At 42.9% G+C, this 12832-nt stretch overlaps 2 protein-coding genes across 6 annotated transcripts in view; one reads left to right on the plus strand and one right to left on the minus strand.

Moving 5' to 3' along the window:
* Positions 1-295: 295 nt before the first annotated feature.
* On the minus strand, positions 296-10039 carry Lsm3 (LSM3 homolog, U6 small nuclear RNA and mRNA degradation associated). The gene is made up of 4 exons (XM_004870502.4): positions 9866-10039; positions 7547-7657; positions 4903-4998; positions 296-777 (listed from the first exon to the last, which is right to left on the minus strand). Exons 1-4 carry the CDS (start codon positions 9884-9886, stop codon positions 697-699), a joined length of 309 nt encoding a protein of 102 aa, XP_004870559.1. The 5' UTR covers positions 9887-10039; the 3' UTR covers positions 296-696.
* Positions 10040-10075: 36 nt separating this feature from the next.
* Xpc (XPC complex subunit, DNA damage recognition and repair factor) overlaps positions 10076-12832 on the plus strand; it is a 28535-nt gene continuing 25778 nt past the window's right edge. For 2 of the 5 annotated variants that reach the window (XM_087196826.1, XM_021248790.1), the window contains exon 1: positions 10079-10253. Coding sequence is in view for 1 of the 5 variants with exons in the window: in XM_004870496.4 (XP_004870553.2) it covers positions 10175-10253 (79 nt within the window). In the remaining 4 variants the exon portion in view is untranslated. Of the gene's footprint in view, positions 10254-12832 lie in introns of all 5 variants that reach the window. The other 3 variants (XR_015445674.1, XM_004870496.4, XM_087196827.1) reach the window with 2 other exon arrangements.

Raw genomic sequence — 12832 nt, forward strand, 5'->3', positions numbered from 1 at the left:
CAACAGCAGAACTGTGCCGTGTGTTCTGTGAGAATGGTGACATTTAAGATGACATGCTGCCTGCCCTTAGCCCTGCTCTTACTTGGCCACAACCCCTCACTTAGGCACAATGCCCCAAGCCCTTGGGGCTCTATATATGGCTCTATTCCATCAGCATTGAGCTCCTGCCCTGTGACTGGCAGGTGACAGCGCAATGATGAACACCACATGATAGGGGACTTTGTGCCTCACTGTGAACCCGTACACAGTGAACATCAGACACATCCTTTAAGAACTCATAAGACAGGAGGCTATGTTAAATTAAAAAGGAAACATCGAGTTTAATGTAAAGAGCAAATCAACTCCTGGAAAAGAGTCCAGCACCTTGGTGAACATGTTTAGTGGAAGGCTAAAAGAAAAACAAAAATGCTACTTAGCTTCAAATGTTGTAAGGTAAAACAAAAACAAAAAAGGGCTGGGGATTTAGCTCAGTAGTTCTAGCGCCTGCCTCGAAAGTACAAGGTCCTGAGTTCAATCCCCGGTACCAAAAAAACAAAAACAAAAACAAATGTTGTAAGGTATTTGCAAATCAACTCATTTCGGGGGTGAACAAATCCTCTGGCTATTTCTCAGTAGCAGTGTGTGTGTAGCTTTGTCCTCTGAATGTCTTGTGTAGTTAAAGAGGCAACTGTTTCCACACAGAACAGATTCTCCATTTCAGCCAACTCTTAGTGGAGGGGCAACCAGCACAACACCATCTCCCCGGACAAAGAGCATCGGGATATTCCGTTTTGTTGACTGGAAAAGAAAGGAAAAAAAAATCAAATAAAAAAATATTTATACAAATATAGTAATTATTTTGTGAAATTTAAAAAAACATATTCATAATACAAAAAAGTAAATTAAAAACCTGATCATTTACTTTGTCAAACACAATCAATACGTTTACTTTTTCTTTTGTTGGATACTAACAATTGCAGCGGAAAATGGGCCCTACTCCACCCCAGTCCCTCTCCACCACTAGGCTGCTTTCTAACACTCCGTCCCACCCGATCAGCCATAGGACTGCATCTTAACCAATGGGAGGCAAATAGGACTGCATGCTGAGTGACGTATAAACCTCCCACCAATGCTCATTTGTGGTCCATCCTCTTCCACTGGCTGAAAGCAAGCAACACTCAGAACTTGGGAGATAGCACAACAATGCCAAAGCCACCTGAAAGAGGCCCTTTGAGACCTCACATGGGCAGGAAATCAGCCCTGTGACACACTGCAGGCACATGTAGGGAGCCAGCAGTCAGGAAACACATGAAAACCTCACTGTGCCTTGGCCAAACATCAGGCAGAACTTAGAAGGTAGCCCTAAGGATGGAACCTCAAGGCTCTGGAGAAGAGGCTGGAAAAAGTGAACTGTTAATAGGTGCTGCTGAGGCCTGATGCACTCAGTGGGGAAGCTGTAGAAAGAGAGAAGCTCAAGCAACAACTGAGGCCTGGTTTTTTGTTTTGATACCAGGGATTGAACTCAGGACCTTATAGTTTCCAGACAGGCGTGGCGCCACTGAGCCACATCCCCAGCCCCAGAGGGTCCGTTTTTTTGGGTTTTTTTTTTTGATACCAGGGATCGAACTTGGGTCTCTGGGCTTGCTGGGGAGGTGGCGGAACCACTGAGCAAAATCCCCGGCCCAAGGGCTGGTTTTTAAGCAGAGATGAAAAGAACTAGGATTCACGGGATTAGAAAAGTCAGTTGTTTCTGAAACCCAAGCTACAGAAAATTAAGTTTTTAAAAGAACATTGGAGTCAGGGATTTAGCTCAGTGGTTCTGCCTCATGCCTCATAAGTGAAAAGTCCCGAGGAAAAAGAACATTGATAACCAAAGACTGGTAAAACTTGTTATAAAAACTCAGCCTTGAGGCAGATTAGAACGGGCATTGTCTTTCTACCCAGACTTCCTGAAGCAAACCAACATCAACACTAATTTGAGGGTGGACCAAGAGACAAGAGGGACACCTAGAGCTGTCTCTGGGCCTCCCTCAGGCAGAGGTCAGGCACAGGACAAGGCTTAGGTACAAAGGTGTCCAAGAAACACTGTGGGGTGAGCCAGACTCTGAGGTGCTTGAGGAAGGAGGGTGGTAAACATGATGGATGGCTCAAAAAGTCTGCTGGGGCCAAATAATCCAACTTTTAGCAGATTACAAAACACTTCCAGGTGTGAAGAGAAAGCCAAGAGTGAGGCTGACTGCCCGACCATTAGCAAATCAGTAGGCAACTAAATCATGGTTATGTAAGTTAGTTATGTAAGCAATGGGAAAACCCACAAAATACCTTTGGCCCTTGAATCCCCTCCTGATTTGGTAATGTTCATGTTCATTAATTACTCCAACAGGGGACAGAAAACAAAACGTAACCGTGTAAGAGAGGCTCTTAGTCTGGTTTCCCATCTTGGGCAGAGTGTGCACGTACAAGAGAATGAGGTACTGTGCTTGCAATGTTTCTGGCAGGAGCACTGTTTGTTCTTTCCATCCACGTTTACACTGACATACAAGAACCCACCGTGAGCATCTGACATCCCGCCAGGCAAGCTGCTAACGTGAGAACAGAGGCCTGTCAGAAGGCAGTGTGGTACTACACGTTCCACAGAGGACAGTTGTTCCTTTGCAGAAGAAATGAGGAAAGTGTTTTCTATCATTTAATGATCTCATTTTTAACATTTTACCCAACAAATGACAATGCAGGAAATGTCTTATTAGTTAGACAAACTTTGCTTTCTTTTCTGCAATTGCAACTATGGAAGCAAGAGAGGCCCCGGGCACCAGGCTGCAGCATGCAGAGGCTGAAGGAGGCAGCAGTGGGCAACTTTATGGAGCTCAGGGACAACCCGGAACTATGACTGCCTCCCCCAGGACACACTCATGTGTGCACACACCCAGCACCTCCCAGCAGTCTCAGGTGGAGAACCTGCTGAGCAGATGAGTGGAGGTGGGAGATGGGCCGGCAGTCACCAGGGCAGACCTCTCTGACAGCAGGTATTAGTAGCTTGAGTCTTTCTGTCACAGCAGAATTAAGGATGAGAGCAACCAAATGTTTATGAAGCGTATTTCTACTGTGAAATTCTCATGCTCATAATATTACATGACAAGATGTAAAACTGTGGGCTCCATATTTCATCATATTACAGATATCATTTGTAAACTTCAGCTGAACTATAAAAGGAAAAATGCTGCCAATTAAACTGACACTATTTTTTCAGATCATCTCAGCTATAAGAAGCAACTGGATTTGAGAGATGATAAAATGTATGAAAAAAGAAAGTGCATTTTAGAGTTGGAATATTGTAACACTATCTTTAAAAACATGTGAAATGCAAAAAACTCCACAAAAACAAGTTAGTAACATCTCTGATGGAAAAAAGAACATGTAAGTGAAGGAAAAAAAGCCAAATGCTCACACTTGAAAGAATGCTGGTGAAAGAGTCAGGAGTAGTCTGGGGCGGAAGAGGAAAACCAGCACGGAGAGATACAGAAACCAGCAAAAACTCACTCTGAACCCATGCTTGGCCCATCTGTAGAAGTGGAAACTACTGTGGACCCCATCTTAGACAAGGAAACTCAGTCAGGCAGGTAAAGTAACCTGGCCTAACAGTGCAGGTGATTGCAGAGTTCAGATCTGAACCCAGGCAGTCCTGAAGTCCAAGCCCATATTCATAATATCTGGGGTCCCAGAGGGCAAGAGACTGGTATCATAATGAAAAGGCTTCTCTGATGAGAACATAGGTGATACTGACAAATGTGACCATTAAAATACTGACCAGTGAAATGCATCACTATCTGGAAGATGTGCATGACTCAATGAACTAATTTCCAAATGACAAGTGCTTGATGTTATCAAATCATATCGTACCCAAGACCCACATGAAGTACAAAGCAGGTCAATCCATTTTCATGGGACAAGAACAGATGAAGCTCACTGATGAGGTGTTGGACACCTCATTGCAACAAACCCTGTAGAAACTACCACTTGAGATTGGGTACAGCATCAGCATCAATTGAGTACAGCATTATCTGTAAAATATACCCCTCCCTTCTCTAACTGCCTAGCTGTGCATACTCAGGTTTTCAACTATAACGTATCATAATGGATTATGTGTAGAAAAAAAGATTTGCAAATGTAGCTGTTATCAATTAAGCCAAGCAATACAGAGATTTGCAAAAATGTAAAACACACTTTTTATCAAATATTTTGTTTTAGAAAATATAGTTAAGGTGGGTTCTGTGGCATATGTCTGTAATCCCAGCTACTCAGGAGGCTGATACAGGAGGGTTACAAGTTCGAGACTAGCCAGAGCCATTTAGTGACACCTTGTCTAAAAACAAAAAATGAAAAAGCCTAAGGATGTAGCTCAGTGGTAGAGTGCCTGACTAGCATATGTGAGGCCAGGGGTTCCACCTCTAGTACCAGAAAAAAAAAAAAAAATAGATAAACATAAAGTAGAAAATATAGTTAAAACTGACAGGTTTCTATTTCTAAATGAGTATTTTAAAATTTTTAGTTTCTCATAGTAATTATTGACTGAGTAAACCTACATAACATAGAAGAGTATGATCCTGTATTACTGTTAGATACAGACCTCACTGCATGTGGAGACTCTATAAGTTAAGTGGTAGCCCCCAGCTCACCACTGAGAAGTCTACAATGTTAATTTCTTGCCCAAGGGAGTCTAGATATGAAGTAGCCAAGTCAGCACTGGAAGCCAGGTTTGTCTAACCCCAAAGCCCTTGCTCTTAATAGCTTTGGCAGTAGCCTCTGGACTCTATCAGGTCCATAAGTAGGTGCCGCAACATCATAGGCTTTCTGTAAACGTGTGTTAAGCTGCTGCATTATGAGAACTGATATTTTCAAAGTGATAAACAGAATTGCATGACTTACTTTGTATATCTCTTCATATGTCTCTTCATCAATTTCTATAGTAGTCACAGTTTCTTCCACATCTCCCAGTATCATATTTAAATGCTGATCATAAGCCTGAAGTAGGGAGGGCAAGGAATCACAAGATGTCACTAAGGAATGAACAGGCTTACAACATGCAAATGGCACAACTACAAGCAGTACTGTTTTATTTTTGGTACTGGGGATCCAACTCAGGATCTTCCACTTGCGAGGCAGGTGGTAGAATCACTTGAGCTAAATGACCCGCGCTACAGGCAGCACTTTTAAGACTTATACCACAAATTTTATATGCAAATAAAAATCGATCCTGTTGTGTTTGTCTACTGTTTCTTCACAAATCATTTCCAATGACAATGTGATTGACCTGATAAAAATAAAATGTTGTTTACACAGCCCAAAATGAATATACTCAAAATAACTTCAAATTACTTTTTAAGTTCCCATTCTACTTGTTATCCAAGGTGTTCACAACATTTATAATGCTAAATTACAAAACACAGAAAATTACAAAAATAGAAATCAGAATACTTCTTCAAGAAACAGTAAATGAGATAAAAAAAAATCCTTTCACTGCTAAGACAATGGAATTGCAGTCTTCTAAAGGCTCAGGATACTGTTGTCTGACCCTCCTTGTCCTGGTGTGGACTACAAAGGTGAAGTAGGTAGGTCAACACTTCGTGATTTATAATCTATCCAGAACTTAAATGTGCCTGGCACCTGTGGATTCAGTCTATTAATGGTGCAATGAAGATTTTCAATGCTACCTCCAAAGTTCATGCATTTACTAGTAGGTAAATTTCCTAGGGCAGTGATGGCAAACCTATGGCATACATACCACAGCCAGCTATTTACCATTGAAAGCTCCAAAAGGTTTACCATCACTGTCCTAGAGCCCTGTTACATTTAATACTTTTAACAAAGTATTAAATGGTGTGCCTGCTCACATTAAGACAAAAATAACCTACCAGCCAAGTGAGGAGCTGCTAGGCAGGGCACATGAACAAGCAAAATGTATAGCTGAGGAGCGTAACAATGGAAAGTTGTGGTGTTTAGTATAGAGGCCATGGGTCTACCATGGGTAATGGAAGAAGCCCCAAGAGTTAAGTGTCACATGAACATTCTGGGGTGTCTCTCCAAGGGTCAAAGACTTATACAATTAGGCTCAATTCCATCCCCCTCCCCAATGTTGACATCATTATACTTCCTGGAGTTCCTCCTCCTTTAAGGCTCACTGTAGATTAAGACTACAGTCTCTCTTAACCCGTTTCCTTCCCAACCCCAGAGGTCTTTTATTTTTTGGTTTCAAGGAAAGTGGAACCACAGTGCTTAAGAGTGGAACTTAGGGCTGAGGATTTAGCTCAGTGCACCGTGCCTGCCTTACAAGGGCAAGACCCTGAGTTTGGACCCCAGTACCGGGGGGTGGGGGTGGGGAGTGGAGCTTAAATCACATTGCCTGGGTTTATATTCTAGTTCTTCCACACTGGTTATGTCAGGCTGAGCAAGTAACTTCACATTTCTGAACCTGAGCTCCCTCAATTGCAAAGCAGAAATAATTAACAGAAGCTATCTTCACAGTTATTACAAAGATCAAGTGATAGCACATTCAAAACACTCAGTATAACAGCACCTGGCATAGAATTAATGCTATTTAACTGATAGGTAAGTAGCAAGTCACCAACAAGAGGCAAAACCTTCAGTGTACGCTTATGAACAAATGGAACCATTTCAAGAGACTAATTCTACAGAAATAATTGAAGATATGAACAAAGAAATGTGTATAAAAAGTCCCACTGCAGCAGGACTTATAAGACTTACTTATAGTAGTCAAAAATGGAAAACAATCTAAATATCACTACTATCAAATTCAGAATCCTAGGCTGTCACTAGGCTGCTAGCTGCTGTCTAGTGCCCTCTCGACATAAATAAAGGATACTTTTTTTTTTTTTTGGTACCGGGGATCGAACTTGGGTCTTTGCGCTTGCCCAGCTGGCGATGAAACCACTGAGCTACATCCCCAGACCCATAAAGGATACTTATATGCATCATAATCAATAATCAATGATTTCCATGAAAGATTAAGCAGAGGTGCTGAAAAATATGCATGGCAAGATCCCATTTTTAAAGAGGTGGTCTATATATAGTGCAAATATATACACAGCAGATGTGTACATACGTGTAAATATACAGAACATACCTGAATGACTATATATGCAATTTTAACAGTGCTTATCAATAGAGGAAATGGGATTTTATCTTTTATTCTATATATTTCTGTGCTATTTAATTTTTTCACAACAAAACATATTTATACATATAAAGTAACTAAAAAGCATTTAAGAATGGAGGACAAGTAAACTTACTACTAAACAGAAGGGAAAAAGTAAGGAAACGTAAATGTTCTATGTAATAACGATATTTCTGTTGGGAGAAAAACCATTAAAAGTATGAATAAAGTATAACTGTATTTGGCTTAAAGAAATATGAGTGACCTTCCGCCTCCCTCTCCTCCATAATTCAAAATCCTCTCTTCCACTGGGTAGTTTTGACATTTCAAAGGAGTGAGGGTAGGAAGAAATGATAAGGAAACACTCTGATTTCAAGGTAATTTCATATACTTCCTTACATGTAATCTGCCTCGAAGCTCTCGGTCATTTCTCATTTTCACATAGATTCGCTCATCCAGGCTGAGTCTGATGAGATCCAGTGGCTCCTCTACAGTGTTGGTGGTTTGTTGCTGATAAAATAAACAGGTTTGGTAATGTACTAGCAAAGGCAGTGCAGTGTTTGAATGATTGTTAGGTTGTGTGATCATGGGCATGTTATTTCCCCTCTCTATACCTCAGTCTTCTACTTTGTAAAATGGGGAAAACAATAATGTCTACTCAATAGTGCTGTTCTGAGGCTTAGGTGATATTTATGAAGGCTCACAACAATACCTCTTGTATAGTATGTTCTATATAAATGAAAGCCAAAATATATATCCATAGTTAAGAGATGCACAGCAAAATAATCACCACTATACTTTCTTCCCTCAAAAGCCAAACTGTAGGACCTAAATTCAAGGTATAGGAAGTCACGCTCAGGGACATCAGCCTATCTCAAATTATCATTTAATCCTAATTCTTTGAGGTATCTCCATACTCATTTCCACAGTGGTTACACCAGTCTGCACTCCCAGCAACAACAGAGAAGGGTTCCTTTCTCCCCACACCCCAGCCAGCATTTGTTATTGGTTGATTTCTTGATAGCAGCCATTCTTTCTGGGGTGAGGTGGAATCTCAGTGTCGTTTTCATCTGCATTTCTTGAATGACCAGTGATGTTGAACATTTTTTCATATGTTTATTTGCTGCTTTTACTTCTTTGTCTGAGAAATGTCTGTTCATTTCAGATGCCCATTTTTGAATTGGGTCTTTGAATTTGGGGGGGGGGTGTCTGATTTTTTTCAGTTCTTTATATATTCTAGATAGTAGTCCTTTGTCTGAGATACAGCTGCTAAAATTTTTTCCCCAAGTGACCCAGCTATTCCTCTGCTGGGTATCTTCCCCAAAGAATTAAAAGAATCATACCATGGCAATATATGTGCACCCATGTTTATAGCGGCACAGTTTGTAATAGCTAAAGCCTGGAAACAGCCCAAGTGCCCATCAACTGGAAACTAGATAAAGATGTGGTTTTTTAATAAAATGGAGTACTACTCAGCCATAAAGAACGAGAAACTAGAGTCATTTATAGCTAAATGGATGCATATTGAGGCCATACTTTTTTTTTTTCCTTTCCCTTCTTTCCTTTCCCCTTCCAAGGCCATACTCTTAAGTGAAATAAATATGACACACATGTGCAAATACCGAATAGTTTCTCTAGTGTGAGAAACTGAAAGTGTAAAGAAGGATTAAAATGAATAATTGATAATTTGAAATAGGAAGAAAAGGTCCAAAAGGGCAGGGGAACTGGGAGGGGAAGGGGAAAGGAAAGAAGGGAAAGGAAAAATTATGAGAAAAGAAAAAAATTGAATCAAAGTCTTTGTAAATAGGTAAGGGTGGAGGAGGTGAAGGGAGCACAGGGAATGGGGAAAAAATAAGAACCAAGATACATCGTGTACAGGTACAAGCACCCAATGATAAATGTAAACGCAGTGTATACCTAAAACGTACCAATAAAAGAATTTAAGCAAAAAAATGTGTCATTTAATCATATGAGAATCATTCATTTAATGCCTATCATACATGAGCTAGAATGCTAAGCTGAGGTGAAGATGTAAGGGAAGACTAGGAATTCAGCACAGGACAGGTTGAGTTCAGGTTGCTGACTGGCCAGTGAGATGAATACATTTACTGGGTAGTACAGAATACTGGCTGAAAGCATTAGCTTTAGAATCAGGCAGACTGGGTTCAACTGCTTGCTCTGACTGGCACTTTGGAACTGGGATTAAAAATCTTGGTATCTCTAATTCTCAGATCCCAAATAAGGAAGCCACAGTCTTCCTTCGGGGTTCTTGAGAGGAATGAATGACCTAACACTTGGTAAAGAGAAAATACTTATAAATAATTCCCATTATTACGAATAAAGAACTGTTGGGAACAGGTTTCAGAGGCCAGGAAAAAAAATCCAAACAGGTGTGTTTGTTAAGGACCAGCCAGTGGATTACAAGGACACAGAAACCACAAGTTCCCGCCCTCAAGCTCTTCGGGACTCGCTGAATTAGTTTCTAATGTGCATCGCCATCAGCCGGCCAAACTACGTAGTTGAACCCTGGGCGGGGGTGGGGGAGGGGTGGGGGGGTGGCGAGTATTCGGGACAGGGCTGAAAGGGCCGGGCGGCGCAATAGGCCACCTCCGCGAAGTCCTGGGGAGGCAGCGCTAGCGCGCGGATCCGAGCAGAGCCAGAACAGAAAGTGGCGGGAAACGGGACGCCTGCTGCAGAGCGAGCTCAGTACTCACTCACCTGGTCCACGTCGTCCGCCATCTTTCAAACCCTGCGCCCTTTCCTGCTTCTCGCGAGAACACGCGAACTTCTCTGGTCTCGGGAAACGCGAGGACGGAGGCACCGGAAGTAGAAAGTTGTTTTGCTGTTTTGTTCAGTATTCTTTCCGTAGTTTATTTATATAGGCCCTTTGGGTGGGGGCGAGGCTTCCTCTGAGGAAAGGGGAGCGGCCCGGCCTCGCCCCGCCCAGGCAGACGTATTGGCCCCCTGGACCTCTGTATCCAGAGGCGGCGCGAACGTTTCTCTCTGGGGGCAGTATCACCCGGCGGCATGGCTCGGAAGCGCGCGGCGAGGGGCAGAAAGGCCGGGGACTCGAGCGTGGCCCGGCGTAAGGAGAAGGAGGAGGCAGGTGAGAGCGAGTAGCTGTCACGAAGGGGGCGGGAGCCTGGACGGAGGAGGGGTGGAGTGGGGATTCGGGTCCGGGATCGAGGGGGTGACAAAGAGGAACAGGGGGCCCAGGTCGCGGCGCGCGTTCCCTGGCGTGGGTCACACGCGTGAGCTTCGCCCCGTCCCCACGGGTCCGGTCCGGAGGAGCGGGAGGCGGTGTCCTGGTCGCCTCGCCTCGCCTAGTCCCTCCCACAGCCCAGCCTCGTCCACACGCGTCCCAGGCGGTGGCGGGCGGGCTTCCCAACGTCCCCTGGGCCAGCCAGTTGTCGATCCCGTGCAGACACGTCCTGCATTCTCCATCTTACCTACCATCTCCCCCACCAGTGAAAGCAAACGTCCTTTCCCGTAGGGCACACTTCGTGCTCCCCAGCAAATCCAGCCTCAGGATTGGACCAGAGCTGTCACCTGCGCGGCCACAGCCCCTGTCCACGCCTCGGCATCTGTCAGCCGCATGAGTTGCCTCTTTTCTGGCTTTCTCTCGTCCCTCTGCAATATTCTCTACCCAGCAGCCCAAATGCTCTTTTAAAAAGGCATGGTTCTACTTCATACCACCACGATTCCCCATTTCTCTAAGTATAAACCCAGCTTCAGCAGCATGGCAACATGCCCCTGCATGTTCTCACATGTTTTGATGCTGCCACTTCTGGCCCGTTTTTTGCCCTTGCTTGTTCTTATTGGCCTTCTTTCTTTCTTTCTTTCTTTCTTTTTTTGTACCGGGGATCGAACTCGGGTCCTTGCGCTTTATTGGCCTTCTTTCTGTCCCTCAAATCCGACAATTTAAATTTTCACCTGAAGCCTCTGCCCTCCATGTTTCTTTTGCCCAGAGTGTTCTTCCGTGGCTCTTGCTGAGGTTCATTTCTTCTGTTACTTAAGGTCTCAACTCCCCTCCATGAATGTACTCTTTCCCAGAACTTTCTACCATACTTTAATGCTCTCCTTGACTCTGTCTGTAATGATCCTGATAATTTTCGATTGCCTGTCTAGAATTTAAGCTTCAAGAGAACACGACTTTTTTTTTTTTTTTTTTTTTTTTTTGCTGCATTGTGTCTTGTTCTTCCTCTTGCTCCCCTCACTGCATAGACAGTAAATGTCTTAAATATGTTAAAAATGCGGATTGTAGAAGGGCGGTCTGGATCTTCTGAAAAGATTGAGTAGAAGATTAGGTAACTTGCAAGGGATCCTATGACACCAGCTTTGTGATTTTGTGCCGAATATAAATTCATTGTCCATGAAGAGATAGTCAAATGATAGTAATTCCTAAACTTAGGAAGTGATTTACCCCACACTTACTATGGGTTTTATTTACCTATTCATTCAGGTAACTTTTAAAAATATCTACTATGTGACATACACAGGCTAGGTTACATGGGAGGTAGAAAGGTTTTGGAGGAACTTAGAGTACTGTTGACATAACACTTGCATATAAAGTATCCAAGTTAGAGCAGGTTCAGTATCATGGGATAAAGTACAGTATAAGGCTGTGTAGCTTCCAAAAGAATAGTCAAGAATAGACAAGGGATTGGGAAATGCTCTCTAGAAGATCTGAGTTTAATGTGCACCTTTAAGGATGGGTACCACTTCAGCAAGAGGCTGTTAAGGGAGTTGTGATTCCACTCAGATTGTGTGCTATATATATGGCAGTTCAAAAATTAAAGGTTTTAATCTGGTGGAAACGCTTCCCGCCTTGGTAACATTTTTCCTAGCCCAGTACTTCACATGGGTACAGCTTTGTGTTGCTCCATCATTTAGTACCCATGTGCACTTGGGTAAGTTATTTTGAACAAGTAATTTAGCCTTTCCAAGCCTCCTCTGTAGCGTAGCTGTTGAGTTTTCAGTGAGGTGGGGTCTAAAGCTCTGCAACCCATGTCAGGCAATCTTGTGACATTTGGCCTGTCATTTAGAAGAAAGGATGCACCCAAGTTATTTTAAGAAACTGCTGAAGTTTCTGTGGTGGCTTCCAGCAGGCAGCACTACCATCTTTGTTGTGGTTGGGTAGAGAAGCACAGACCTGACAGTTGTAGTACAGGCTGCAGATGACAATTGGGGACGGTTCAGTAGATTTTAAAAGCACCGCTGTGCATGCAAAGAAGGTGAGACTCAGCTGCTTTTGACAGGAACAAAGAAAGTAGACTCATAGCCATCCACATTATTTCCTCATTGCTATAAGGATTTCTCTGGGGTTTTTATCATATTTCTTCTATATTAATGGCTTGATGTAATTCATCAGTTCCTCCAACAACTATTAAGCACCTAATATTGCCAGGCGATGTTCTAGGTAGTGAAATCCCCAAACCAAGCAGGCACGGTCCCTGCTGTCATGATACTTATCATCTTTGGGAAGAATAGGAGAGGCCAACAATAACAAGGTAAGAAAAACCACTCACGTGTAGATAGAGCTATGAAGAAAGCAAAACATGTTGCTTTAATAAAGTGCAGTGGGTATAGGGGAAGGCAGCTAAATCAGAATGAGTGTTCAGGGCAGACCTCTGTGGGAAGTTATGTTTTGAGTCAATGTAATTGTAATTGTAATTTTGGGCCAAT

Source organism: Heterocephalus glaber, unplaced genomic scaffold (genome assembly GCF_053883595.1).
Source record: "Heterocephalus glaber isolate CG9 unplaced genomic scaffold, H.glaber_assembly_v1.0 deba00001615, whole genome shotgun sequence".
Lineage (NCBI taxonomy): Eukaryota > Metazoa > Chordata > Mammalia > Rodentia > Bathyergidae > Heterocephalus > Heterocephalus glaber.